The sequence below is a fragment of the Theileria parva genome (genome assembly GCF_000165365.1).
Source record: "Theileria parva strain Muguga chromosome 3 map unlocalized ctg_530, whole genome shotgun sequence".
NCBI lineage: Eukaryota > Apicomplexa > Aconoidasida > Piroplasmida > Theileriidae > Theileria > Theileria parva.
The window spans coordinates 1,223,279-1,250,587 of NW_876245.1; the positions used below are offsets into that span (position 1 = coordinate 1,223,279).

The 27,309-nt window shown below is 31.6% G+C and overlaps 11 protein-coding genes across 11 annotated transcripts; 3 read left to right on the top strand and 8 right to left on the bottom strand.

Moving 5' to 3' along the window:
- Positions 1-90: 90 nt before the first annotated feature.
- Positions 91-2,646, bottom strand: ATP5A1 (ATP synthase F1 subunit alpha; the record flags this gene model as incomplete). The annotated part of the gene is made up of 6 exons (XM_758504.2): positions 2,431-2,646; positions 2,055-2,227; positions 1,432-1,940; positions 1,137-1,274; positions 798-989; positions 91-548 (listed from the first exon to the last, which is right to left on the bottom strand). The coding sequence occupies exons 1-6, from the start codon at positions 2,596-2,598 to the stop codon at positions 91-93; spliced, it is 1,638 nt and encodes a 545-aa protein (XP_763597.1). The 5' UTR covers positions 2,599-2,646.
- A 195-nt stretch (positions 2,647-2,841) lies between these two features.
- Positions 2,842-3,488, bottom strand: CSP4 (Cold-shock' DNA-binding domain protein; the record flags this gene model as incomplete). The annotated part of the gene is made up of 1 exon (XM_758505.2): positions 2,842-3,488. The coding sequence occupies exon 1, from the start codon at positions 3,124-3,126 to the stop codon at positions 2,842-2,844; it is 285 nt and encodes a 94-aa protein (XP_763598.1). The 5' UTR covers positions 3,127-3,488.
- On the top strand, positions 3,393-6,668 carry TpMuguga_03g00571 (CECR6/TMEM121 family protein). Its single transcript, XM_061305732.1, has 6 exons — positions 3,393-4,577; positions 4,710-4,860; positions 4,986-5,190; positions 5,338-5,664; positions 5,814-5,964; positions 6,140-6,668. The coding sequence occupies exons 1-6, from the start codon at positions 3,755-3,757 to the stop codon at positions 6,616-6,618; spliced, it is 2,136 nt and encodes a 711-aa protein (XP_061161064.1). The 5' UTR covers positions 3,393-3,754; the 3' UTR covers positions 6,619-6,668.
- An 84-nt stretch (positions 6,669-6,752) lies between these two features.
- TpMuguga_03g02500 (putative integral membrane protein) lies at positions 6,753-8,604 on the bottom strand (the record flags this gene model as incomplete). The annotated part of the gene is made up of 2 exons (XM_758507.2): positions 7,695-8,604; positions 6,753-7,474 (listed from the first exon to the last, which is right to left on the bottom strand). The coding sequence occupies exons 1-2, from the start codon at positions 8,533-8,535 to the stop codon at positions 6,753-6,755; spliced, it is 1,563 nt and encodes a 520-aa protein (XP_763600.2). The 5' UTR covers positions 8,536-8,604.
- A 423-nt stretch (positions 8,605-9,027) lies between these two features.
- TpMuguga_03g02385 (uncharacterized protein) lies at positions 9,028-9,956 on the bottom strand. The gene is made up of 5 exons (XM_061305866.1): positions 9,696-9,956; positions 9,529-9,590; positions 9,278-9,495; positions 9,188-9,246; positions 9,028-9,116 (listed from the first exon to the last, which is right to left on the bottom strand). Exons 1-5 carry the CDS (start codon positions 9,942-9,944, stop codon positions 9,042-9,044), a joined length of 663 nt encoding a protein of 220 aa, XP_061161801.1. The 5' UTR covers positions 9,945-9,956; the 3' UTR covers positions 9,028-9,041.
- Positions 9,957-9,988: 32 nt separating this feature from the next.
- smkA (Component of IIS longevity pathway SMK-1 family protein) lies at positions 9,989-14,173 on the bottom strand (the record flags this gene model as incomplete). The annotated part of the gene is made up of 9 exons (XM_061305867.1): positions 13,871-14,173; positions 13,575-13,725; positions 13,324-13,411; positions 13,027-13,180; positions 12,713-12,944; positions 11,055-12,529; positions 10,280-10,709; positions 10,074-10,169; positions 9,989-10,044 (listed from the first exon to the last, which is right to left on the bottom strand). Exons 1-9 carry the CDS (start codon positions 14,039-14,041, stop codon positions 9,989-9,991), a joined length of 2,853 nt encoding a protein of 950 aa, XP_061161802.1. The 5' UTR covers positions 14,042-14,173.
- A 328-nt stretch (positions 14,174-14,501) lies between these two features.
- On the bottom strand, positions 14,502-17,615 carry Pola2 (DNA polymerase alpha/epsilon subunit B family protein; the record flags this gene model as incomplete). Its single annotated transcript, XM_061305868.1, has 15 exons — positions 14,502-14,899; positions 15,078-15,162; positions 15,192-15,271; positions 15,385-15,436; positions 15,605-15,688; positions 15,779-15,861; positions 15,959-16,034; positions 16,184-16,236; positions 16,268-16,331; positions 16,364-16,402; positions 16,493-16,539; positions 16,692-16,767; positions 16,799-16,962; positions 17,167-17,497; positions 17,568-17,615. The coding sequence occupies 15 exons, from the start codon at positions 17,613-17,615 to the stop codon at positions 14,502-14,504; spliced, it is 1,680 nt and encodes a 559-aa protein (XP_061161803.1).
- A 273-nt stretch (positions 17,616-17,888) lies between these two features.
- Positions 17,889-20,911, bottom strand: utp7 (BING4CT (NUC141) domain protein; the record flags this gene model as incomplete). Its single annotated transcript, XM_758511.2, has 12 exons — positions 20,587-20,911; positions 20,347-20,546; positions 20,088-20,217; positions 19,815-19,872; positions 19,716-19,783; positions 19,590-19,660; positions 19,410-19,560; positions 19,117-19,192; positions 18,874-19,085; positions 18,544-18,684; positions 18,205-18,399; positions 17,889-18,074 (listed from the first exon to the last, which is right to left on the bottom strand). The coding sequence occupies exons 1-12, from the start codon at positions 20,644-20,646 to the stop codon at positions 17,889-17,891; spliced, it is 1,548 nt and encodes a 515-aa protein (XP_763604.1). The 5' UTR covers positions 20,647-20,911.
- Positions 20,828-22,408, top strand: TpMuguga_03g00577 (Cwf15/Cwc15 cell cycle control family protein; the record flags this gene model as incomplete). Its single annotated transcript, XM_061305733.1, has 3 exons — positions 20,828-21,001; positions 21,045-21,573; positions 21,711-21,774. The coding sequence occupies exons 1-3, from the start codon at positions 20,947-20,949 to the stop codon at positions 21,772-21,774; spliced, it is 648 nt and encodes a 215-aa protein (XP_061161065.1). The 5' UTR covers positions 20,828-20,946.
- Positions 21,831-24,157, bottom strand: OLA1 (Obg-like ATPase 1). Its single transcript, XM_061305734.1, has 10 exons — positions 23,986-24,157; positions 23,827-23,945; positions 23,666-23,689; positions 23,460-23,632; positions 23,011-23,248; positions 22,608-22,849; positions 22,319-22,463; positions 22,204-22,278; positions 21,949-21,994; positions 21,831-21,921 (listed from the first exon to the last, which is right to left on the bottom strand). The coding sequence occupies exons 1-10, from the start codon at positions 24,036-24,038 to the stop codon at positions 21,852-21,854; spliced, it is 1,185 nt and encodes a 394-aa protein (XP_061161066.1). The 5' UTR covers positions 24,039-24,157; the 3' UTR covers positions 21,831-21,851.
- A 141-nt stretch (positions 24,158-24,298) lies between these two features.
- On the top strand, positions 24,299-27,231 carry TpMuguga_03g02450 (Cytochrome c oxidase biogenesis protein Cmc1 like family protein). Its single transcript, XM_061305878.1, has 8 exons — positions 24,299-25,477; positions 25,676-25,807; positions 25,891-26,279; positions 26,392-26,458; positions 26,490-26,537; positions 26,571-26,631; positions 26,661-26,781; positions 26,834-27,231. The coding sequence occupies exons 1-8, from the start codon at positions 24,976-24,978 to the stop codon at positions 26,948-26,950; spliced, it is 1,437 nt and encodes a 478-aa protein (XP_061161067.1). The 5' UTR covers positions 24,299-24,975; the 3' UTR covers positions 26,951-27,231.
- Positions 27,232-27,309: the final 78 nt, after the last annotated feature.

The following is a 27,309-nucleotide window of genomic DNA, read 5'->3' on the forward strand; positions in this document are numbered from 1 at the left end:
ACTCTGCTCAACATACACTAATTTTCCTATCCTAAACAGTATAAACTGTAGTATAATATATAGTATAGAAATAGTATAGAAATGTAAAGATTAAGATTTATTGAAATTATCTACAAATTGTTCAAGTGTGGATTTAAGTTTAGCTTCAGTTTCTGGGCTTAAAACTCCTTCCCTCTCAAGCGTAGATAACAAATCTGAATGCTGAGTTGTGAGGTGTTGAAGTAGTTGTTCCTCGTATTTACCCACAAGTTTGGGGTCAAGTTTGTCGAGTAAACCGTTAACTCCTCCGTAAATTACGCAAATTTGCAGTGGAATTGACAATGGTGCATACTGTTTCTGCTTCAACAACTCAGTCAGAAGAGTACCTCTAGTCAACAATTGTTGAGTACTGGAATCCAAATCCGAACCGAATTGTGAAAATGCTTGAATCTCTCGAAATTGAGCCAAATCAAGCTTCATAGTACCAGAAACTTGTTTCATTGCCTTTGATTGTGCTGCTGATCCTACTCTCGATACTGATAATCCAACATTTATAGCAGGTCTTATTCCTATATTCAATTCACTGGTGTCATATTCGGGCCAGGGGTATTATATACTTAACTATATACTATGGTCTTAAATTAGCAATAAATAAGCAATAGTAAAAGTATGTAGTAGTAGTAATAGTAAAAGTATGTAGTAGTAGTAGTAATAGTAAAAGTATGTAGTAATAGTAGTAATAGTAAAAGTATGTAGTAATAGTAGTAATAGTAGACAAAAAGAGCAAATGACTAGCAAATAAAATGGTATAGCGGAACCTTTATAGAAAAGCTCAGATTCTAGGAAAATTTGTCCGTCGGTAATAGAAATGACATTAGTTGGAATATAAGCAGAGACATCTCCGGCCTGGGTTTCAATTACGGGTAAAGCAGTGAGAGAGCCAGAACCTTTAGTGTCACTCATCTTAGCAGCGCGTTCCAATAACCGAGAATGCAAATAAAATATATCACCTACATACACAGATGGAGGCTAGTTATATAACTGGTAAATTGTATACAGTTAATAGATGAGTAAATTATGTAAGACTAAGTCCCCAGTAGAACAAAAGAGCTGAGGAAATAGTGTTCTTGGGAAAATAAAGCACCGTAACGTAATACCTGGATAAGCTTCACGTCCTGGTGGTCTTCTTAACAATAAAGACATTTGCCTATAAGCAGTTGCCTGTTTAGACAAATCGTCATAAATAATAACACAATGCTTCTTATTATTACGGAACCACTCGCCCATACTACATCCTAAACTAATATTATCACTATACTGATAATACTGAGATACAATACGAGTAAAATAAAAGTAAAACTATGTCGTGAATGTATAACTAGGACCAGTAAAAAGAATTAAAAGTAGTGAATAGCTGGGGAACTAAGTAGCAGTACAAGCACCGTAGAGTACCAGTAAAAGGAGCTAGAAACTGTAAAGGGGCAGGGTCTGAAGCAGTAGCAGCAACAACGATGGTATATTTGAGGGCATCATTATCTTCCAAGATCTTTAGTATCCTAGCCACAGTTGATCTCTTCTGCCCAATTGCCACGTATATACAATATAATCTCTTATTCTCTTCTAAACCTTCATTCACTAGGCGTTGATTCAGTATAGTATCAATGGCCAAAGCTGTTTTCCCAGTTTGCCTGTCACCAATAATAAGTTCACGTTGGCCTCGACCAATTGGAACAAGAGAATCAACACATTTCATTCCAGTTGTCATGGGTTCATGAACACTTCTTCGGTCGATAATTCCAGGAGCTGGAACCTCAACACGACTTGTCTCCTTAGTAACAAGATCACCTTTTCCATCAATTGGACGACCTAAAGCGTCTACAACGCGACCTAACAATTCAGGGCCGACTGGGACATCTAATATACGATTTGTACGTGTTACAGTATCTCCCTCCAATATATTCCTACAGAACACATTAATATTATACTTAATGGTATATTATGTAAATATAAGAATAATTAGTGTCTTTTAAAAACTAAGTTCCCATGAGGAGATGGAAAGCTGGGTAACGCATTACCTATCATCACCGAAAATAACGACACCAATGTTATCAGTTTCGAGATTCAGAGCCATACCAGCAACACCGGAAGAGAACATAACAAGTTCGCCAGCCTTCACTTCTTTTAAGCCATAAATACGAGCGATTCCATCACCAACATTTATTACATGTCCAACATCCCTCACATCTTTCTACACATCATTTTCTACGGAGTTATCTACTATAACATAGGAGAATTTAGTACTATGTAATATACCAATATACTAAATACATATTACGATAACAACTAATTTAAGTCAGAATTACAATTAAATAATAATCTAAGTTATGATGGCAATAAATGTAAAACTGTGTAAAGAAGTTGTAGGGGAAATCACTCGAAGTGACAAAATACCTGAGAATCCCATCCACCAATTTTAGTTTGTAGTAATTTTGAAATTTCAGCAGGTGATACTTTATTAGTGCTGAATGGCCTTAAACCCAAGTGGAATCCAGTGGATATTTGTGCCTGTAATTTACCCTTCGGTATCGCTAGTTTTACTATCCTATTAATATATCTCATTTTTAACACTTAGGTGTTGATTTTATAATTTAATTAACACAGTACCCCATCCCATTATACACTTGTTACACTATTCATACACCTTCCACATCATTACTATTATTATTGGGAACACTATTATGAATATTACTATTAGCATTATTGTTATTGTTATTGTTGAGTTTGCATGAAATTGATGTAAAATAAAAATAAATCATGATAAAATATAAATAAAAAATGAGTAAGAAAAGGTATGTATAATATTTAATAACGATTATAAATATCGTTAAATTTATCATTGTTGTTTCCGTAATGAGAGTTAGTACCAGTGACATGAGAGCCGTTTGGCCCTGTCACATGAATGGCCTTTTTGCGGTTGTTGTCCATAATGACTTCGAGTTCGACCTTTTCGTTCTCACGCAGTGATCTGAATCCGTCGGCATAAATTTCGCTTTGATGTACGAACACATCCTCTCCATTTTCCAGGGTTATAAACCCGTAACCCTTTTTGTTATTAAACCACTTACATACGCCGTTTAATCTTGTCATTTCTAACAAAACTCTCAAAAATATATTTTTTTCAATTTAATTTATTTTTGAAAATTTGGTTATTTAAATTTCGTTAAAACAGTTGGTATCAAAGGTGTTGAGAACTAGTATTGAGGTGAGTATTGGAGACAAAAAAATTTAAATATTTTTTCTGAAATTGGTAAAATAAATTTGTGGTAATTATTGGGAATAAAACCTCACGTTACTACACTCAGTTACCAGATCTTGCTGCTCATACTATTACTACACTATCACACATATATTATACTCATACCGTTATATAGTTATATATAGCTGTTGTTTATGTTATGGTGATAAGAGTGTGGTAAAAAAATCAGAATAAATAAAATGACAACTTGAACGGGTTTCGAAAATTTTCTATTATTTTTTTCTCCTACACGACATCACAATTGGAATTTTTTGCGTTATTCCTCCACACATTTTTTATATTTTATAATTTCCTAATTTAAAACATGATTTTAATTTTTTTGCATTATTTACATTCTTTTATTTGTTACATTTTCCATTACATTTCTTATCTTAAATAATTTAACAAATTCTAATTAACTCAAACTATTTATTACATGGTTCAAGTTAAATTTAAAATGCTTAGGGATTAATTTAAGTAATGGTTGGTAAAAGATTTTCTGAGAAGTGTGAAATAATAACATGGCTATCATTATCATATATTTTAAACCTGATTTTGCTAAATTTACAATCAATTGGTTTAATGTATTACATGTACATTTGCCAGCCGAAGTTTATCTACATGTTAATTGTGGACGCGTTTTGCCTGTTTAAATGGACAATAAGCATGTTACCAAAGCTTGTAGGCCATAAAGGCTCTAACTGTTGGGTGTTATATTCTCGTATATTCACAATCAAGGCCTTTATAATATTTTTCTGGGTATTACCTGTTAAACCACATTCGAAAGGAGTTCTTTTAAAGTCACAAGGCGGTCGTTCTCTTGAGATTATGTTACTGCTATTTATCACGCCAACTGTGTATACGATTTTGGCATTTAGTACTGGAATTCATCTTTACGGTGGAGTTAATATGGTTTCTTCAGAGCGTCTAATACATTCTGATTTGATTCTTCATGTTATTTTTGATTATTTGGACATCATCGATATTTTCCATAAGTTTTCTATTGATTACAATTCACTTATTAACACGTTCAACTTTTATAAAATCTTCTGTTCAGTTTTCCTAGTCACTCCAATCTTCCTGCATAGTTACACATTTCCACATTTTTCTACTCCTAACACTGTTAATACTGATAACGCACTTGATATTAATGTTGGGAATGCGAATAATAGTGGAAGATTGATGAAAAGAGATGAGGTATACTTTTGTAGAAAGTTTGCGGGAATTGTTGGCATTTTTTTTGTAGATTTACCATTTCTTTTTATAAGAATTTATACATGGCAATCAACTGTACATTATTCAGGTATCCACATCATCAGCTGTGTTATTGTTATTGTACCTATTATTACTATTAGTTTACTCTTAATTTAGCATTAGTTTTACCTATTCTATTAGTTGTACAGTAATTTGTTTGATAATGAATTTCTGTTTTTAGCTTTTGCACCGTTTATGTTGAAGAATTTATGTTTTATCCTGTTGCAAATTTCTAGAATAAGACACACTTCATCGAAAGTTGACTTGTTTCAAACCTCAAATAAACATAAAATTACTCCACACATTGATTCAACCAATACCAGTAGAAAAATGTATTCTCGTACTTGGTTTTCCTAAGATAACTTATTTATTATTATACGAGTCCCTACTGGGCACTATATATACACAGTCTAGTTACATATAGTTAAGTATAATTTAAAGATAGAAAATATTATAGAAATGAGATAAAGTTGCTGAAGATGAATGAAATCTTATTGAAGATATTATTGATGATAAATGTGGATTTGAAGTGTGAATTGGCTCATTATCTTGACAGTACTTTGAACTTATCCAATTGGATTAATATTCTTCTCTCACTACCACATTTCATCTTTTCACTTTCCAAGTTCATTCTTATCATTATTCTACTTAAAATGTTACAAGTACGTTTATGGAAATTCTTGCCATTAACTATATAATATACTAATATTACAGGTAGCACTACAGTATATATTACCTTTATAATAATAGTATAATATTATAAGTATATATATAGCTAATTAATATTCTTGAACTAATAGTGCGGATAGAAGGAGTATTTGATACATGGTATGGAGTTGTTGGATTACACCAATTTGGACCGCATATTTATATTGGCTGATTATCGCATTTTCCTGTTTTGTTTTCATTTGACAATATTAGTTTCTTTGTTGATTCTATTCATTTGGTCAGTTCTCGGGCAATTTGTTGATGCACTTTTTGTCTCTATTCTCACCTTCACAAAGCTTACAGCATTCGTATTCTCACTCATTGTAATGTGCAACTATGTCGACTCATTTAGTTCATTGGAGTTTATCTCATCAAAATGGCCTGGGAAATCTATTCACTATATTTTTATATTTTTCTCTTTTAAACCGGTATTGCGTTAGTGACAATTCCTTCTGTAACCTCTTTAGGACTTAGCCTTACATTCCTAACATTAGTTATACGGCCTTAATTTACTTAATTATTTAGTTATTTACTGAGTAATACCCTTATTATTCCATTAATAATGATATTTTTATAGTTTATGAATTTGTTGATAAATTTGTACCCATTTTTATGCGTGTTTTTGGGCAAAAGGAAGGTTTACTATACTAACCCATCAACTTTCAAACATAAAAAGAGCAAATTACACCAAAATTTACTTTTCAAAAATCTACAAAATGTTAATAAAGGTAAGTTGCAGCTAGTTAATATCTCTATAACTTATTCTGATCTAGCAGTTATTTACTATACGTAAATGTAAATAGTATATATAACTCCTTAGAAAAGTGTCAACTCGTGACAACAAATTATATAACCATATTATTAGTATATTCTAATCCATAACTATGACTAAAGTGACTATAGACTTGATGAGCAGTGATGAGATTTGTGACGTGAATTTAACATCATTTGTCTTATTGACAAACTCTAAGGAGATGTGCTGTACGTGTTCTAGTTACACTATGATGATAGGTCCTAACCTGATCAAGTCTTACCGTCTGCACAATTCACTCTTTCATATACACAAAAACAAACTGATTAACACTCTGATTCTAAGACTGTTCTGTTTGGTTTTAACTATCATGAGAGGAGGCCATTTTGGACTACTTTTGACTATATTTTCTATTGAAGCAGTGTTATCATTAGTTTACTGGATCTACAGTTGTTTAATTAGGAACTTGTCACTTGAATCGCTTGAAGTGCAGATGTTGGCATCCAACATTTTCAAACAGAGGAGTCTGAACGAGTTTGGAAATTCAATCACAGAAGTCAATAAGAAAGTTTATAAAAAGTACAAAAAACACCAAACCATGTTTAAACACACCTTTTACTCTTTTTTATAATGGATTACTATTAATTGAGTTTAACTTGGTGTCAATTTATTCTTAATTCATTCATTATTTACTATTATACTACTATAATACACTATTACATAATACTTAATTTATATTTAGGATAAATAGTACATAAATGAAAATTAGTTTGTTAGTGTGGTGTTGTTTGAAATATTTATGAACGACAATATAACGTTTAAGTCCATAAAAGTCCAAAACGCTAAAGGAATTAACTGCAACAGACCAAATGAGCATGTCAGGAAACTGCTGATTATTCTGTCATCGTTCAAACTATTTCCAACTACATCATCCCTGTCAACACTATGATCCGTGATAATAGCATCAATTGTATTATTAGTGTTATCAGTGTTAATGTTGGTATTAGAGTTGACAGCATTAGTGGCGGTATGAGCGTTGACTGCTGGGTCATTGAGTAAACGAGTGTAAATGTGTGAAATAACAAAACCCTTAATGGCTGACATGATAATCGTAAGGAAAATTCCAACATTGTATCTGAATAAAAAACTTTTTAGGGGCATCTTTCCAAACCTAGTTTCAAGAAACATTAGTAGCACTATCAAAACTTGAAAGAATGCCAATAAACATGCGACTGATAAAGGAGTTAACAACTTCTTTCTTGAACACTCACCAGCGTTAACTCTGTCATTGGCCCTGCCGCTAATATCGAAATTTGGTTCTAAATAGTTTTCTGAGTCGGTTGATTGTAAGGTCAAACTGTTGGCGTCAAATTTGATTAAATGCTGTAAGCATTTGCCTAAAAAGTCAAAAGAATCTCTCAGGAATACTATAACAAACGACTTCGCCATTGGGTTATACAGTTCGTTCACATCAATAGCATACATCACTACAATATTTTCTATTGAGTTATCTAATCCCCGATAAGGGTACTTAATTAGATGCTTAATATATTATTACTATATAATACTAAAAATTTGCCAACTTCCGGTAGAAAATGTTCACTCGTGATAAGAATTTATATAACCACTTACTTTAAAATGTTAACTCGTGACAAGAGGATTAAGATATAGTTAATAACAGTATATAATTAGTATAGTTAGTCATACCTGAAAAAAGGCTAAAAAGACCATTTGCAAACAGTACAATAAGTGATAACATGACATATGGAAAGTGATGAACGAGTAGTTGAATTGAACTGAACAATTTCTGACGCTGTCTAATCACATTTGTCTTCATCCAGACTCTATGTTCTCTATCCCTGTAATTAGTGGATGATAAAATCAGTAAGCTGATAATCAGCACTAATAAAAATATAATTGTGAGTTTGTAGGTGAAAAACACAATGGATTCAGTTGTAAAGTTGTTTAAAACCCTGAAAATTGAAGAAAAAGCAGCAACAGGGGCAATTATAGTTGCTAAAAAATCACCTACAGGATGTCCTAGCAAGAAGAACAGCATCTTGGTTGAGGGGTTTCCAAGCACAAAGGGGTCAGTCACTGAACCAATTGAAATCATCTTAATGGCACCAAAGAAGCAACACGAAGCACCACTAGTGATATATAAGAGGATTTTTACACCTATGTTTGGCATTAATTCTGGGCTTTTAACAGCCACGATCAGAGGGAAGATGGTAGACAAAGACCCCAAGAATCCACCAAATAAAGAGACTTGTAACATAAACAAACTCACTGGAAATAAGATAAACGCTGTTATAAAACCTAAAGCGTAGAATATGAGTGAAAAGACCTTGATGTTTAATACGAAGTACAAAACCTCCGATATTGAAAGCTGAACCATTCCAGTGAAGACAGTAAAGGAATGAAAGAATATAATGTGACCAAAACTGGTCAAAATTCCAAGCAGAAACCAAATTAAATTACTGATTCGAGTGCTTCCTTTTCCAGACTGGAAGCCTGAAAGGGCTACCATGCGCACAAAAGTCATCATCACAGCTGAAATTAAAGCCAAACTATTAATACAAATTTGAACAAATTTTGGTAAAAAATCATAGACAAAATTTGAAGTAATCAATTTTTTCAAGTTTTAAACAGCTAGCTAATTATCATTCTACCAGACACAGTTTACGACAATATTAAAGTTCAATTATTATAACACATTTTCTTTAAAGGGGTTTTTATATTTTATTATCTATATTAGCGTATATTTAGTATTTTATAGTTAATTATGTGAGCAATGACTCTGTCGCATATGTTACAGACACATATATTATACAATAAAAGGGTTTATTTTAATAATTTATTAAGTCTTATTTTAGGCTTAAATTACTCTATCATTTATCCTTAAATTATTCATTTAAATGATTAATTTTAGTGTTATTTTACGCTTATACAGTGTTATTTAAGTCTTAATTTAACAATATTTAGCAGTTAATAAATAGATATAGTGATGAAAAATCGTTTATGTTAATAAAATGTAATAAAATGAGTAAAATATTATTCATGATGAGATTTTGACAATATTTCAGGCGTTTTATTGTTCTTATCCAAAAGTAAAGCTATCCATCCTTCCTACATTTTGTTACTGGTGACAACTACTGTATAGCTAAAAACCCCCAAAAAACTAAGTAGAATAAAATTACTTCAGTATCGACTAGTTCTGGTTCATTTTCTAGTCTAGTATTTAATTCGACAACTTCAACTAAACACACATAAAAAACTTGGAAACCAACAGTTCAGTAATTTTTCGGGCAGTTTTACTATAAATTTTGTAGCTCCAATTTCTAATTTGCAAATTTCCTCAAGTATCTGATTCTCAATCTTCTTCCGCTTAGTCCGTGATTCCACACGTATATTTTTACACATCAACTCGTTAAAAGTTATTTTTACATTATTTCCAGAAATTTCTTTAATCAAAGAATGTGTCAAATTAAGTCCAAATATTACGATTCTTTTTAAAAAATTTAATTAAATAAAAAATTACCCATTTTCCAATGAATAATAATAATAATAATCCTCAATTAAATACTTATTACTCAATATCAACTGTAGAATCGAATTTAATAATAAATATTACAGTTAATAACACTTTAATAATACAATAGTATTCATAATAATGTTAATGTTGAGTGAATTTATATAAAAATTTACATTATGTTGTAATTGTGGAATCTTTGAAATGTGTATATCGTTTTTGAGTAGAGATTGAGAATCATTTTCCTTAATTTGAGCCAATTTAGAAAAACCTTTAATTACAAACTTTTCATCCAAACAATCCTCGTTACCCAGCACATATGGAAATTCATCTGACTCTGGTAGTGTTAATCCATTTTCTCCATTATTAAAATTAATATTTGAGATGAAATAATTTTCTCTATATAACAAATATATAAAATCCATATTATATTAAAATTATACTATATATTGTTGTGTTTTGTATTGTGTTAGTTTTTGGAATCTTGCATATCCAGCAAGAATTCTTCTGCCAGTGAGTTTTCGTCTAAAAAACAATATCAGAGATTATTTTACCTGTATTTGGTTTTAACTTTACCATTATCTTATTATTCGTCTCAACATCCTTTTCTAAAATTCCCACCCTTTCTAAAGTATTAAAATTATCAATAACTATAACAATAGTATAACAATAGTATAATGATAGTATAATGATAGTATAATGATAGTATAATGATAGTATAATGATAGTATAATGATAGTATAATAATTAGTTTGAATACCTGATTGATGTTTTTTATTTAGAACCCATTGATCATCATCATTGGTATTATATAGTGAAATGAGTTGTTCTTGAATCCCTTCCTGCATGAGTTTATTTTTAAGTTCAAACTCATCATCATCCCCTTCCAACCACTTTTTCTCATCAAAGAGAAACTTATTATTGTAAAAACGCTTCAGATTTCCAAATAGGTCTTGGAAACACTTGTTCTGACCCTTGATCCATTCCATAGCAGACGAACAAAAAGAATCCTTAAACAAATAACGAACCAATAAATCCGAGTCTGTAGACTCAATTGTCGACAGTAACGACAGACAAGCACTCTCCAACATTGACCCATTTGTGTAACTACTGTCCACTTTATACCGTAATATCCACATTACATATCTCAATACATTATATTTTATTATGTGCTTATCGACCAATGTGTCCTATTACATTTTATAACTACCCTATCAGGCATATATAACTATACTTAAGTAAAATAACACTAAAATTAGGTATAAATGTTAAATATGTAAAAATAATTAAATAATATGGTGAGAAAAAATAAGAAAGACTGTTGACTAGGACCAGTTGGCCCTCAACCTAGCTAACTATACTAATAATTAATATATATAAATGGTATGGTAAATTTATTGAAAAATCAAATAAACTTGAAAAATGATCATCATACGATAAATCGTATTATTAAATAAAACTGGATAAGACATGAGTAATTAAATAAAATTAAGTAAATTGTGATTGAATATACAACCGTAAATAGGGATTCTAACCTTCATTTGTATGCAGACTTTGATAAATTTGATTGATCCAATCACTAGAAACTTGTCATAAGGAGACATTGCGGATTTTATCACCCTTAGTGGTATCTTTTGTGATTGAACTCTCAGTTTAAATCTATGCTTATGTTCTCTTGCACACAAGGACAAGATTTCCATTATATTCAATATTGCGTTTACTCGCAATTCGCCAGTTACAGGAGATAACATATTTTCCTTCATTATCTCCTTGATAAATTTTTCATGCTCATCCTCACTTTCAAATGAATCCTCAAACTTGTAATCAATCATACAATAACTATCAATTGAACCGAAAGAAATGCCAGCAAAGATATCATTATTTAGACACTCAAGGGAACCAGTCAGATTATTTTTAGCGGACAATTTGGGTGTACTAGTAATATCATCATCATCTTCTTCCTTCTTATCTATCTCCTCAGGGACATTTGTGTCAAGATATGTCATTAAATAGTCTAAAACTCCTTTATCATAAAATATGTTACAAATTTCATCTCTGTCTGGGAGATCCATGCTTTTAGGGTCTAAAAGCCTGCTTACGATTTCGCGTGTTTGAGACTGTAAACCCTCGTTAGACTCCCGGAGTAAAATGTTACACAGGTTTATGAACAGCTTCGGGGTCTTGTTAACCTCAGCGTCGATAAACACCGAAGAACGCACTATCGCTGGGAATATCTCCTGACAGATGTGAAATATCTCAATCACCAAATTTAATGGTTCTATCAGCTTATATCTACCAGTACATAACAAATTAGGCCTCAATTCATCTCTATCCAATATTACACTGCTACCATTAGTTTTATTCTCATCAACTGAATTATTTTCACCATTATCAACAATAGTGTTATCAGGACTTACAGTCGTAAGAGTATCAACTGTATTACTATCATTAAGGTCACTTTCATTATTATCAATATTATCAGTTGTAAGACGGAGTTTAATCGTATCATAATACTGATTGGACATTAAGTTAAGTGGTAGAAGAGTCTGGTTGTAAATGGTGATTGCATGGGCACTACCGTCCAAATAACCAGTCAACTCATTTAGAAGTTTATAGTTACGCACCATGAGAATGAGAGAGTTACGATCAAAATGTGATATGAGATTTGTAGACCGTGCCACTAGGAGAAGTTCTCTCAAAAAGACCGGAGCCATATAATTGGTAGCCAGCTTCGGCTTCAAATGTTCGAAGAAGTTGTTCTCTTCATTCAAAATAATGTTCATAATCTCTGCCATATTAGCGAATACGGTGGAGTTTATGCGCTGGATTGAAAACTCGTCCAAATGACGAGGCAAAATCACGTCTTTCAGGTAATTGATCCTGTAATTGGCTTGGATCAACTGGTAGAACGAGGTGTTGGTTATCTGAACCACTTCATGGTGACGCACAAACTCCTTGAAAAACTTCACATGTTCCATCTTCAAATTATGTTTCATCAAGTCCGGGTCATCTACATCATTTTCCATAGACGATAGGGTGTGTATATATAATCAAGTATCCCAGATAGGGGTACCATGTACATAACTAATTATAGGTAAAACTTCAATAATTATTAAATTTAGTATATAATTAATAGAATATATAATGAAACTAAGTCTCCTGAACGGATGAAAAGATAACAAGCTTGACTCACATTCAAAGGCCTTTAGTAAATGGAAGAAAATATCATCTGAGACGAAAATGTGCATAAGTTCAAGTGAGCCGCACCACTTAAGAACAAGCTTTAGAAGAATTGACGAAATAGAGGAGGCCGTGGCGATATCGTTAGATAAAATACAAGTGTCCAACACGGCAAACAAATCCTTCAGCCACTTCTTGTCATATAAGTCCAAAAATAATCCATCAGACATAGTACCAGGACATAACTACCAGGAACATTATACTATATATAATACGAATAATAAATGCAATAGGATTGTATCTGCCTATCAATGTTTAAAGAAATACGTAAGTTTGCATATTTGATTCTATTTTTGGAATAGAAGTGACAGTAGGTGTGGGAAGGACTCGAAACTCTGAATTTCTCTCAGACAAGAGCGCTGACACGCTCGAAACAGTCGTTTGCGCATCAAAATCATCCACGAAATTCCTCATATACTTCCTACACCATTTTCAGGGAGTTGTTCACTACGGAGCTAAATGTATAACTAAATAATAAGTTAAATGGAACTAAGTAATAAGTTGGCTGAATGAGCAGTGTATATATGTAATTTATGGATGGAATTTAATGAATGGAAAAAGTACCAGCAAGCATTGTGTCCGACAATATTTTGAAATGAAAGCGCTCTGTAGATTCTTTTATCACTGCCATCATGCCATATTATTATGGATTCTAAGATCATATTACTACTATACTGATACTATGGTGTAAAGCTAGGTGATACTAAGTAAATAAAGGATAAAGTTAAAAGGTGATAAGGATAGAAATAACTGTATAAATAAGTAGTTAATTGTGTAAACTTGTGAAATGGTAAAAGGCAGTAATAAATCAGTACCGGCTTGTGATAAATAATCAGTATTGTCTTTAATATAAGTAGAAAAAAGAGTCTTGATCCCATAATGATCAAGACTTACCAAAAGCTTCGGATTCTCAGAATCAGGATCATCAAAAAAACAAAATCCTGTGCCCTTATCTACCCATGTTTCCTATGACCATTTTCCACCAGTGTTATATATATACATACTTTTATCGACTTAATATATAACTGAGTATACTAGTGTTAACTCGTGACGAAGGGATCAGTATATAGGTAAATATAGTAAAGAGTAGTAATTGAATAGAAGCCGATACTGAAGTTGGACCGATTTCATAAAATTTAACTGTCCGATAACTGGACGGGAGTGAATTTACGGGATGATGACCAGGCTCATCATCCAAATTGTACGTGAAGGCAGCATCGCCGCGATATAAGAACTCTAAACCACCAACCCTGTTATCATCACATAGTTCCTCATCCGTCATACATATGAATTAACTATTATATTATTAGAAAATTACTAGTTTTAAAATTACATTTACAAATTATGTCAAAACAATGAAAAATAGTGTGAAAAATAAACTACTGCTAATAAAATTAATTTAATTAAAATAATATTTATAAAAAACAAAATTAAAATGTAGAATATTTTATTCTGCTTTGATTCCATCCCACATTCGATCCGTACCTCTTTTAAAATTTTAATTTCCTAATTAAATTATCAAAAGGTAATTAAAATATTACTATTTTAACTAAAATATTGAAAATTTACCCTAAACTTTAATTTACCCCTAATACACTTATTTTTCCTCCAAAGCTAAAATCTATTCATCAAATATACTTAAATTACTTAAATATCATTTAAGTGTATTTAAACGTGAAATTTCCCTTCAAAATTAACAAACTAACCCATTATTCCATTAAATTATCCAGAATTGCTGTTTATTATTTCAGAGTAGTGTAGAGTAGTGTAATTCTATTTTGTATATCGAGTTCTTGTACCGGTTCATCATCTTCTTTATTTCCCAGCGGCGTTATGTATATTTCAGTGTAAGTGTCTATTACCTTTCCCTTAACTCCTAGACTATTATTGTGGAGACTTACGAACGCTCTTTGGTTTGTGAACTCTATAAATGGCTCTGGCTTTACTGCGCTGCAAAAGAGCAGCACGTCTGGTACAAGATCCTTTGAGAACTCGAGTTCTCTCAGTTTTTTCAAGTCTACGGGGTATTCAGCTTGCAGTCTATAAGCTGGATATCCTGGGAAAAACGATCTCTGTAACAGCAATTCTTTGCAAACCCTGTTCAATTGATCTTCTATTCCCTTATACACCATATTCTTATCTATATTATTTTTTAGTGAGTTATTCCACATTTTAACCATATAACTGTACACCAATAATAGGCATACTAATATACTATATATATATCATTATTAAAAAGTGTTGACTCGTGACAACAAATATTTAAATGAATAACTAATATTATTAGTAACAAATAGTTAGTAATAAGTATTGGATACAAATGGATGATATAGGATCACAGGAAGTAATAGAGAACAGGATTCCGTTTAATCGGAAATAGGCTGGGTTTGAGAGGAAAATTATCTAAAAAATGTGAAGAGGATTTAAAGTACGTTTGGAGGGAATGCCTTGTTAAAAATTGGAGTCGATTTACAGTTCAACGGAGGTTGTGGTAACGGATATCCAAGTATCACTAAATAATTTTATCACTTTATATACTATTAACTACTGTTATATTACTAAAATTAGTTAATTTTATCTAATTCTAAATATATAATTCTGTATTAGTATGTTTTATAAAAATACCATCATAGGGGTGAGGAACAATTATAAATTTCGTGTTCTTAATCAAGCCAATCTATACACATATACACTTAAATGTGCCATTAACTAACGGTACTGTAAAAAGTAGAATACATAAATATTTGTTAAAAGTCCATTGGATTACAATGAATAACCGTAAAACTAACTAAAAAATGTATAAACAAATAGATTATAGAAAAAATAGTCTGAATGTAAAGCAAACCTGTGAAACATTTGCCAAATCATTTAAAAACTTCAGATATAAAAATGTAATATCACCCAATCGACTCAATTGATATCCTTCAGCCTGAACATTTCAATAACACTATCCATAAATATTAACTATATATAATGTTAAATATATATAATATTAATAATTATATAATTAATTTGTTACGATGACTTGATTAACGCTTATAAATGGTCCTGTAAAAATGACCACATGTGGCTTATCTCTTTTAATAACTTGATATATTTCACCTGATCACATTGATTACTGGAAAAAATAAGAGAAAAATCAAAGTGATTAGATCTCTTATAAACTATCAAATAGTTGATAAACTGAGTAAAAATGTACTGAATGAAGTTTGTTCAAGCTTTTCAGTCAGTAACGATCCTTTAACACACATTATATGTAAATTTTCATCCATAAACTATAAAACGTTATATCCATAACTATTGTAATGGTATGGTATAATTTTAGGTGGGTTTGGTAAAAATTAATTAAAATTATGATCAATTTTATACATAGTAAAACTATGTAGAGTGTAGAAGTGGTATGAATTTTCAGGTATAAACTAACTCTGTTTTGTGATGTTAAAGTAACAAATGGTTTATCAACAGGTACACCAGAAACTAATTAAACAGTTAACTATGTAAAAAATACGTATGTCGTTGGCCAAGTACTTCATTCCAAAATTGTCCTCGTAAAACAAACCACTAACTGCAACCTATGGAACATAATTCCAAAATAAAACCAAACCATTTGTCCTGGAAATAGACAAAATTCATCGATTGAATGCTATTAATCACTTTAATAGGTGTCATCAGGTGTTAATAGATATCAATAGTAATAAGGGTATTAATAGTTGTTAAATATCTGTCAAAATACCAAATTTTGCAGTTGAACTTTTAACCCATAATCCACAGTTCTGCTTCCTAAACATTTTCTAGTATTAAAACAATAATATAAATTTAGGTAAAAATAGGCAGTAAATAAATGTCAACAAGTGGAGTCTATATATAACTGTAAAACTATGTAAATTGTAAAAGTGAGTTTTCCTAAACGGGTCTACTATAGTTAGCAATACCTTGTAAAGTAACGTTAAGGGGATTTATTGGAACTTCACCTTCAGTCCCAATTCTACCATAAACAGTCGCATCAGACTAATATCAATATTAATTTAATTAAAAATACGTCACTACTGTTACGTAAACGTTTAAGATCACAATTAATGCCCTTGGATTTACAAAAATGTGCAAAAAGGTTTGAAAAACGAATAATCTTAGAGCTTATCGCCTCCTCAAGTAAACTAGGAGTGCCACTATTACATTTATAATAATCAAAACTCATGACAACATCTATTAAAACTTTATTAATTCAATCAAGCAAATTAAATTATAACTAATTTATGATTAAAAATTTCTTAATTAAAGATAAATTATGTTTCTTTTGAGCCGTAAATAGGGCTTTAAAAGTAAAAAATTTCTCACACAAAAGTAATAACTAAAGGCAAAACAATAGATAAATAATTAATAATTAAGGGGATCTAAATGAAAAACTACCCAGTGAGAGGTTTGACTTATTATTAACTTCGGAGCCCTTTAGGAGTTTGTATGTTCCGTCTCTAACGTATGGAGCTGTGTAGATTAAGACGCGTTCGTCATCTAGATCGAAACTGGACTTGAGTTCGATTAAATTTAGAATACTTTTAGCTCTTTTGATACGTTTGTAATCGAAATTTGGGGAGTTTTTTGGACTAACGATAGTTTCAAGTTCAGTCTTGAACCAGTCGTTGACAAACAACAAATCTTTGGTGCTTTTTGTTTCAGATTCCAACCTTTTTAGGAGTTCACTATTCAAATTCCACAGAAATTTAAGCTCTAATTTCTCCCTCTACAATAATTTATGAGATTGACGTAGAATCGAGTAAATGTGTAAATAGCCAATCCTAGTAAAATTCTACCAAATGATCAGTTATGTTATAAATCGTTAAATCATCTTTATTTCCCATTTATTTAATTTATTATAACAAAAATTTTTATAAATATTCCAACATCTGAGATCACCATACTATTACTACACTATGACACTATTTTTCAATGATTTATCTATTTTTAACACAATATTTAATTATCAACACTGAAATTATATTAATTTTTATATTTTGGATAAAAAATGTTAAAATGTGTTTAAAATTGTTTTTCTTTCCCTATCCTTATTATTTATTTAATATTCTATTATATATAACACTATCCAATGTATAATTACAATCTATATTAGTATATTATTGATTTTTAAAGAGTCTTGAAAGCGCTGCGCCCTTGACTGATCCTTTTACAACGTCATTTTTTGTCATTCTTGCCATAATAACATCCTTCCCTTCATCCTGTTTCCCAGATTCCTTCAAGCTCTTTATCTTATCAACAACTGCCTGTTTCCTTCTAGTAAACACCTTACTATATCTTTCAGCCTATATATATTTATTACGTAATGGTATTATGCATTGAGTATATAATATAATATATTAATTATACAACTAGTATAGTTATTAATAACCAGATAACTGTGTAAAGAATTAATATGTGGAAGATAGGAATTACTTTATATTTGGCTGAGGATTTGCTAGTTCTTTTCCTATTTTTTCTCTTGTTTTTTTCTACATTTTCAAGTTCCTCCTGGGGAAATTTGGCTTGAGAAAGGTCTCTAGAATAACTACCAATCGGTTGCATAGTCAAAGTTATGGAGTCAGGGGGCAACTTTTCCAGTAACCTCTGGACTTCACGATCCTTCCTTATCTAAACAAGTTTTAAACCAATAACACTGTTAATTATATATATATATCCTATCATACTATTATTACAAATATACTATAGTGTAACAATATAATAATTGTATAACAATTAAGTAGTGTCCCAGTGAGATTGAATAAGAAGACAAACCTTCCCTGTTTCGTATGGATTTTGTTCTAATGAATCGAAATTAGAAAGACCTGAGCCAGGAATAATCAAGTTTGACAGGCCAAAAGATGTTCCCACGGCACAAACATCCTCGTAGGGCTGAAATGCCACTGATTTTATCTCCTAAAGTATCCCATTAATATAAACTTAATTATATATATTACAATTAGGTAAAGTTATTAAAAAAGAGTTTCAAAAATGAAATTTTGAAGTATTTGTCAAAAGTTAATAGTAATACAAATAATTGTGTATATAACCGAGAAACTAACTACATAACTAGAATAGGATATAGGGGAAGAGGCAGTAACTAACCTGTGAGTTAAACTGATGTTTAAGGTACAAATTTGGCTTAATTGATCCATCAAAAACATTATTATAAAACTCTAATCGACAGCCAAAGTTGAGGGAAAGGACACCAGTTTGACTGGAAGTTATGCATGTGGGAGGATTTGAGCCAATAAACTGGCTAACGACAGCATCCTTGTACTTCCTAAGGTCCCAAACTTTCCAGTAACCATCAATTCCTAAACAGTCAACTTAATAACAATTAGTTACCTGAGGAAACCATGTAATTGTTATGTACACACAACGCAGTTACAGGCCCTTTATGGCACGACATTCTCAAAACGTTCTACAAGAATATTACCATAATATAATTATATTAGTCATATGTCGGCATACCATAACTATATATACTAATGTTAAAAGGTGTTAACTCGTGACAAGAATCCATATAGGTATATAATACTAAATGATATAATAAAACCTCATACTTTTTTAATGTAAAATAACCATTAAAGATAAATATGTATATAAGACATCTTGGATGAACATAGTTGAGGAAATACCTTTTCCATATTTGGTACATATAATGAAACTAAACCATCTTTATGCCCGAGATGTATGACGGCATTATCCTTGTTTTGACACATGACATGACAAGGGCCTTTCTTAGTATTATGTTTTGCCACGATTTCACCGGTGGAAACGTCCTGGTAACTAAGCCATGTTAATATATGTTAACTTACCAAAGCTCTCCAAATTCTCCTATTGTGACTAGCAAGTAGTGATAATAAAGATATTCCAACTTGTGCGTTAACTGAAAATTAATCATTTGGTATCTAAATAGTTAAGCAGTCTGAATATTAGTTTACCATTCGGTCTCGTAAAACGTGCACTTCAGCGCCAGTGTTGTCGTAAATGTGGACGTACAACTTCTGAGCTATGGTAATTTAGTTATCAAATTGACTTACCAACTGCCAACATAGTGTGATTTTGTAAAATCTTTACATCTCTTATATTTTCATTAACCTAAAATACTAATTATCTGAAGAATAAAATTAAGCAATTTAACACTTGTCTAATCAAGTTGACTAATTTTAGTAACAAATGTTAAATTTGGTGAAAATAAATAAAATTGAGAATTGACAAAGAAAAAACTAATAGTACAACTAATTAAATAATTGTGTAAGTATCTAAGAATGGATAAAAAATATCGGGAATCACCAGTGAGGATAAAACAGTACCGAAATATCAAAAAAATCCTTATAAGTATGAGTACAAATTAAAGAAAGTTGGCCTTTTTCACCCCCAAGAAGTAGATAACGGCCATTATGAGAGAAATCAACAGCATACGGGCCATAAGGTAAATTCAAACTCAGAGCCTGTTTCATCCATTAATAGATTACTACTATGAATTAAGTATATAACGATGTAATACCTAATTTTAATCCGCAACGAAGCAATAAATAGTAAAAAGTAGTAAATTCTAATTAAAATAGATACATTACCTTCTTTTTAGTTCCTTGATCAACTAATGTTAAAAGATTAGTTTGGGTTAGTTTATAAGTTTTTTCGTTTTCTCCGGGAATAATATATCCAGGTTCATTTGGAAGCAAAATTGAGGTTAAATCAGTTGTCTTTATAGATTCCTCACAGATAGTCCTGTTTTTTTGGAAGTTTTTATTAGAAATCGTTTGTTTCTTCTAAAAATTAAAATTTAACAAAAAATTTGTAATTGCTCACCTTTAGATCCTTAGATCGGAAGAATTTGCTATAAATAAAATCAGTACTTTCAAAAGTCATTCTAAGTCCAATTCACCAATAATTTTACAAGAATCGGATCACTAATTTATACTTAATTATGAGTAATTTTATCGATAATTTGGAAGAATCAAGCAGAATTTACAGTAACTAATCACATTTATTTTTTTTTGGGAAAAATATGACAAAGATTTGGATGGATTTTTCTATGCTGGAACTAGTTTTAGTTTGGTGTCATGTCCCCAGTTATATTTACACTACCGATAATTATTTAATAAATCTAATAAATTGATTTGACGGATTGATAGATTTGTTAAATAATTTTTAAATGGGTTTTTAGTGATGTCTACAGCTCACAGACCTACTTGGAATAACTCGACTGGCGTAGGTCTTGAAGGTATTTTTTCCACATAAAAATTTACACCTAATTATTATTTTAGAAAGCGGGTTAACTGCTTCTGTTTCTAGCAAGGATTTACCCTCCCATACTGAGCTCAAGCGCAGGTCCACTTGCTCTCCCGGCTCATCTGAGACCGGGGAAACAAAGAAACTGCCTGAGACTAAGAAGTTATTGCGCGAAAAGCTTGAGGAAACTGAGAATGCTCACAAAACTAAGAACGTAATCGAGGATCAGGTGGGTGTGACTAAGGATTTTTTAACCCTTGAAGATGTCAGTCACCTGTTAAACCTTGGGATTAACTCTTTTAACCATGACGGAGACCATTCTACTAAGGTTGGCAAAGAGAATCGCGAGGATGAGGAATCTGCCTTATTACGTGAGTTGGCGAAGATAAGAAAGGAAAGGGAGGAAATCAAACAGCGCGAGATGGAAGAAGAGCTTAATTCTGAAGAAGCCAGGGGGAAACTACTGAACAAAAACCCTCTAATGGACCCTTCCAACCATCCTAGACCCTGGGACGAAGACGTCGTTTTTAGGAATCCACAAACACAATCTCAACAACCCCCAAGGTCTGAATTGAGTGCGGTTAATTCCTGATAACCCTTCCCTCAACCACAGTAGTATTTACTTATTTTAACTAGTTTTATGGCTATTATTCAAGTATTTTTATTTCTATTTTTAAGTATTAAAGTAATATCGAATATAGTTTTTTGAATGACGCTGTGAGGACTGATTTTCACAGGCGTTTTTTGCATAAATATATCCAATAACTTTTCTACCGATTTTTATACAAACTATTATGAACATCAATTTAATGGAAGTTACATAGTTTTGAGCCGATATAATATTACTTTTTACTGGATGTAACATTGAACTTGAAGAAAATAATATCCCCGTCATTGACAACGTAGTCCTTTCTAATCACGTTAATACATTAAGCTTACCCTTTCTGCAAGTATCTTCCATTCGCCCTCACTTCAGATTCTGTTCCTACACTTCATTTTACCCTTATCTATACTGATAACTAATAGTATAGTCGAATTTTATAAAAAATATCTGTGGGAATAGTGAATAAGTAATAAATATAAAAAGCCCTTCTGAATAGAAGTAATAGTAGATAACTACTTAAAGTGTGGTAAAGAATTTGTAAATGATGAATCAAATAGTTGTAGAGGGAATCACCCAAGCTTGATCAGTACCGAACTGTACAATATCTTGGTAATTATAAACTTCTGCGCAAATAAACCCCCTCTCAAAATCTGAATGAATCACACCTAAACAATAGGTTGGGCTAGATATTGGTGTTTGTGATACCAGCGGCCTGAGGAGCTTTTGTACCATTCCTTATAGTCCAACAACGGACTTCATCAGGGCCACAAGTAAAATAATGTATTAACTGTAATTCATGATAACCACTCGTTATTATCTTTCCTATCTTACTTATTGCATTATTCTTATCCTACAACATTTTCAGAACCGTGATAAGGTTATTTCCCCAGTTAGGGGTGTTTATGTAACTTTTGAGCCGAATAATAAGAAACAACTTTCTTAAGTTGATAATAAATAACTGGTATCAAATATATAACTAATGAGTATAAGGAACTTTAAGATATCTTTTGCGTGCTTCTTCGGTTGGGAAAGCTTCAAGTGATTGTTCAAATTCTGCACTATATGGGATGATTGGACCTGGGTTGTTTTCTTGGACCCACTTGGCGATCTTGGATAGCCACTTGTTCTTCTGCCTTACAAAATCGTTTTCAGACATATTCACCAAATATACAATGGGTTTTGCAGTCAAAAAATTATACTCGTTTATATAAGGAATTTCACTCGATTTCCAATTACCTAATGAAATTTCTACGAAGTTATTCTCTGACGAGTTAACTATACAAATACTATTATTATACTACAGTTAATATAAAATAAGTAATGAATAACTAGGTCGACCGAAAGAGACAATGAGAGGATAAATAGGCTATGGCTGGAATCACTCCGTGATGTAATACCTTGAGAAATCCATTTATTACTTTCTAAATGTTCCTTAACTTTAATCAGAGTATCAAGTTCTTCCTTTTTAGACTTGACCTTCATGTTACGCTGGTAAACCTTGTCAACCTCAGAAATAGCCTTGGAACACTTGTCAAGGTCCTTCAAAATCAACTCCTGGTTAATAGTGTCGAGGTCATTCACAGGGTTAACCTCACCGTCAGTGTGAACTATCTCATCGTCCTCAAAGGCACGCACCTATTCATAATAAAAATATCCTCAATAGAGGGTTTATATAGTTAACAATAATTGTAGGCAAATAATTCTGAAATTAGGGATTATGGGAATAAATGCAAAGAGTCATTCTGGATAGAAATAATAGTAGATATCTATGTAAAGTATGATAAAGAATGTTTAAATGATAAAAGCAGTGTAATAAGTAGGGAAATAATCCGGAGTGATGCATTACCACATGTAAAATCCCATCAACAGCATCAATGTGTGATAGAAAGGCGTTTCCAAGGCCCTCACCCTTGTGAGCACCTCTCACAAGACCAGCGATGTCAAAAATTGTGACGGTGGCTGAAATCTCCTTCTTAGGAGTAAACACCTTACAGAGATGATCAAACCTATCATCAGGCACTAAAATTTTGATAAATCAGATTACAAGTTTACCTGAAACCACAGCTTCATGCGGATCTAAACATATAATTATCAAGAATTTTAATCTAAAATTAAATATACTTAATAGGAAATATTTAAAACTAGTTATATATATATAATTAGTTATATATATAAATTAAGAGTAAATATATAAAGTTAAATGAAAAATATACTTATTGTACAGAATGGGAAGTTTTCAGCAGGAACGCATTGCTTAGACAAGAGATTAAAAGTGGTAGATTTTCCCACGTTTGGAAGACCAACTAATCCAAGCTTTAGGTTATTTTTAGGCCTAAAAATGGATTAAATACGGAAATTTTAAAAAGTTAAACCTCCCAAGAAGAACTTTGGGTTCAGTCTGCTGATTTTTATCCTTTGGAGTCATTTATAGAAAAATCACAAATTAAGTCCCGTAAACCATACGTTATACGATATTACAGAATTCAAGTCCCCCATGTTAATGTGTAACAATTAACATATTTTTTGGAGGGAAAAGTTAAAAATACACAATTAAACTTTTAAAACCTAAAATTGTCTTTATCTTTATCATTATCTTTAGATTTTTAGTAAATTATCCAGGAAGGTTAGTTATTCACTCATATTATAGTATTATAATCAATATGAATGAATATATCAAATAATTAGATTAATTAGGTAAAATTTTATATTGAAAAGTGAAAATTTGGTGAAATAATTTAAGATATTTGATTAACTCGAAACTGTATAACGAGGTGTGGAAGGACAAATTTCAGATTTTAAACACAAACCGTAAAATTTTGGCCCCTTAAAATAAAATTCAATTTAATCAAATCTTACGAATAAACCACTTTGAAATGTGTTGACCACAAATTTAAATGTGTAAATAACTATAAAACCAATAACTAAGTAAAGTATGACCAAATTATATAAGAGGAATAGAAATAGAAAAATTAGAGAAATTTTGTTTTAAGGAATATTTATTTACATTTTACTTTAGATATTAGAGAAAGGGGTTAGATAAAATTACAAGTAAATTGTAGTGCATTCAGTGGGTAACACGATAGCTACACAGGGCGATTCTGGATCGAGGAGCAGCTTTCACCCATTAAAACCATAGCGGTTGGGCAGTAAAAAATAAGCCATAGCTGTACACAAAAGAAACGAGTTCTCAATTGCAGTTAAATCTTGGATTTCTGTACCTAATCCAATAAATTTTAAAAAAGTCCTGAATTCTCTTGGTTTTGTCTAAAATTTCAAAAGACCAGTCGCGAAAATTTTTTATAACTCTCCGTTTATGATTTATTTCTGAAACCTCTGAACTTGTCTACGAATCTTCCCCTGACATGCCTGTATCAAAAAGTGTCTCGAGGACCCTCTCAAAGGACTCCGATTCACTGAATTTCAGGTCAACTCGAACAGGGAGCCTCCGATCCGAGGGTTCTTCCACTAGAAGCCAGTCTTCCACCACAAGGTTAAGACAAAGACTTATCACTAGTTCCTTCCTCAGACAGGACGAGTATTCCAAATCACCAAGAACCTCTCCGGGCTCTGTCAAGAGAGCTGTTAGGCATCAGAGGGAGACAAGGGCAACTCAAACCCCAAGGAGAACCCTCAGACAACTCACTCTCTTCAAGGCAAACTCAACTGACTCTGTCAGGAGAACCCCGTCCAGGCGTTCTTCAAGCTCAATACAATTCGATGACTCTGATTTTGAGTATACACCACCAAGAAGACGTGCTAGATCCTTTAAAAGAAGTCGCAGCAGCTCAACTACCAAGTCCTCTCCTTCCAAATTAACCCCCAAAAGACTCAACTCCTATAAAAGAATTAAACCAGACAATAAAGGTAATGCCTTGTAGTCAATCAATTCTTTCCATAAATTACACAACCCTACTAATTTATTAGTTACTTAAATATATTTTGGTCATTTTTTTCCTGATTAACTTTTGATACCTATTCCAAAATTACGATTTTTGCTATTATTACCTAACTATATACCATACTATAATTCGTACTATAGTTCTGTATTTATAGTTATTGTAGATGCGGAAATATCTCAGCAGGATTCCATATCGACTAACCAGGACGAATATGTCGAAGGAGAATCTGAAATTAAAATCACAAACTTATCCGAAGTCCCAAAAAACTTTCCACTCACAAGCTCAGTTGACAAAGGTTATTATTACTATTATTATTATTATTTTATAGTACTCTGTAGTTAATTATATAACATCCATTGACTATATAACGATGAATAGAATCTACCGTAAGTATTGATACTTCATATTCCTTGATTACAATCCAAGATGAGGATGATGACGATCTTAACGAAGGATTTCGGTTTAATCGCACGAAGCGCCCTAATAATTTACAGGAAAGCATTTTGGGCCTCATTTCGAAGTACAAGTTGGAACTAGAGAGTCTAGATGAGAAGATTAAGATTCTAGAGTCTCAGTTCTTCAGCAACCCTCCCGAAACCACAGGCCTTATTAAGGGCTGGGAGGGGAATCTATTTCACAATGGCTACTCAAACTTCTCTGGACACAAGTCAAGACGAGGACCCAACTCAAAGCTCAAAAACCATTTCACACAAACACAAAACCTAATCACCGAACACATTTTCTCACTTACATCCTCAACTTGTGCTGTATCCAAAATGCTCCTTAACAACTAATTACATCACTATCACTACCTATATATCACTATATTCTATACACTGTTATATATACCATAATATAAATTGTATTATATATATGAAGAATGAAGGATCTGTTGAAAATAATAAATGTAATAATGGAAAATCATTTATTAATAAATTAAGATCAAGTATTTATTTAAAATTAAATTGTTGGTTTAGAAAATGACAAATTTCCTATTTCGTATCTAGAATTTAGGGAATCCGAGTGTAATTTTAAATAATCGCACATTTTTTAATTAGATAAAATAGCAAAGGAGCGGAAGGAGGTTTTAAAGAGTATTGGAGCTTCAATTAGGGACAAGTGCAGGTAACCTCTTTTCAAAATCTTAGATTCAGGCCTGAAATTGATGATTACGTCAATTGCTGTTCAGAAAAGCGTTTTATAATTTTTAATTGTAAAAAAGAATCTAAGGAGATGCACAGATGCATTCGACATTATCAACAAGATTCCGTATCCAAAACTCCCACAAATATGTTATTCAATGAGTAAAATATATTTTTAGACAAGCCCCGAAGCTATTCGCAAGGCAATGTCGAAGAGGTTTGAGGAAGGTCAAAGTTCAGCAGTACCCTCGTACCTTAAGTCGGGTCAAGCAGAGAGCTCCAAACCATGTAACTAAACATATAAACAAATGGAAATGTAAATCAAGTAACATATTATTAAGCTGCGTTTATTCAATTTTCATTATTTCTCGATTGAATCTTTAAACAAAAAATCCAAACTGGAAATTTTAATCTTTTTGATAAAATTGATTTATTTCTGAACTAAAACACCATTAAATCATGTATTTTAATTGTTAAACCTTTGTTTAACTCATTAAATCTTAAATGTCAATTGAACTTTTGTTAGTAAAGCCTTTTTAGTTGTGTTAAAATTTTAAATTGAATTAAAATTTTAATTAAAAAAATTCAGTTATTCTCTTAATTATGAATTTTCATTTTCATTTTCATTTAATTGTTCAAGATAAATTATTTTATT

Coding starts and splice junctions, on each gene's coding strand:
- TpMuguga_03g00571 (XM_061305732.1), top strand. CDS start 3,755: ATGGTTGGTAAAAGATTTTCTGAGAAGTGTGAAATAATAACATGGCTA. Junction 5,191..5,337: donor TTCTACTTAAAATGTTACAA/GTACGTTTATGG, acceptor TAGTGCGGATAG/AAGGAGTATTTGATACATGG. Junction 5,965..6,139: donor TCTACAAAATGTTAATAAAG/GTAAGTTGCAGC, acceptor AAGTGACTATAG/ACTTGATGAGCAGTGATGAG.
- TpMuguga_03g02385 (XM_061305866.1), bottom strand. CDS start 9,944: ATGGATTTTATATATTTGTTATATAGAGAAAATTATTTCATCTCAAAT. Junction 9,496..9,528: donor TATTATTCATTGGAAAATGG/GTAATTTTTTAT, acceptor TTTTTTAAAAAG/AATCGTAATATTTGGACTTA. Junction 9,117..9,187: donor CAGAACTAGTCGATACTGAA/GTAATTTTATTC, acceptor AACAAAATGTAG/GAAGGATGGATAGCTTTACT.
- OLA1 (XM_061305734.1), bottom strand. CDS start 24,038: ATGACTCCAAAGGATAAAAATCAGCAGACTGAACCCAAAGTTCTTCTT. Junction 23,249..23,459: donor TTGATGGGATTTTACATGTG/GTAATGCATCAC, acceptor TATTATGAATAG/GTGCGTGCCTTTGAGGACGA. Junction 22,279..22,318: donor AAAAGCTCCTCAGGCCGCTG/GTATCACAAACA, acceptor CCTATTGTTTAG/GTGTGATTCATTCAGATTTT.
- TpMuguga_03g02450 (XM_061305878.1), top strand. CDS start 24,976: ATGCCTGTATCAAAAAGTGTCTCGAGGACCCTCTCAAAGGACTCCGAT. Junction 26,280..26,391: donor TTACATCCTCAACTTGTGCT/GTATCCAAAATG, acceptor ATATATATGAAG/AATGAAGGATCTGTTGAAAA. Junction 26,459..26,489: donor TATTAATAAATTAAGATCAA/GTATTTATTTAA, acceptor TTGTTGGTTTAG/AAAATGACAAATTTCCTATT.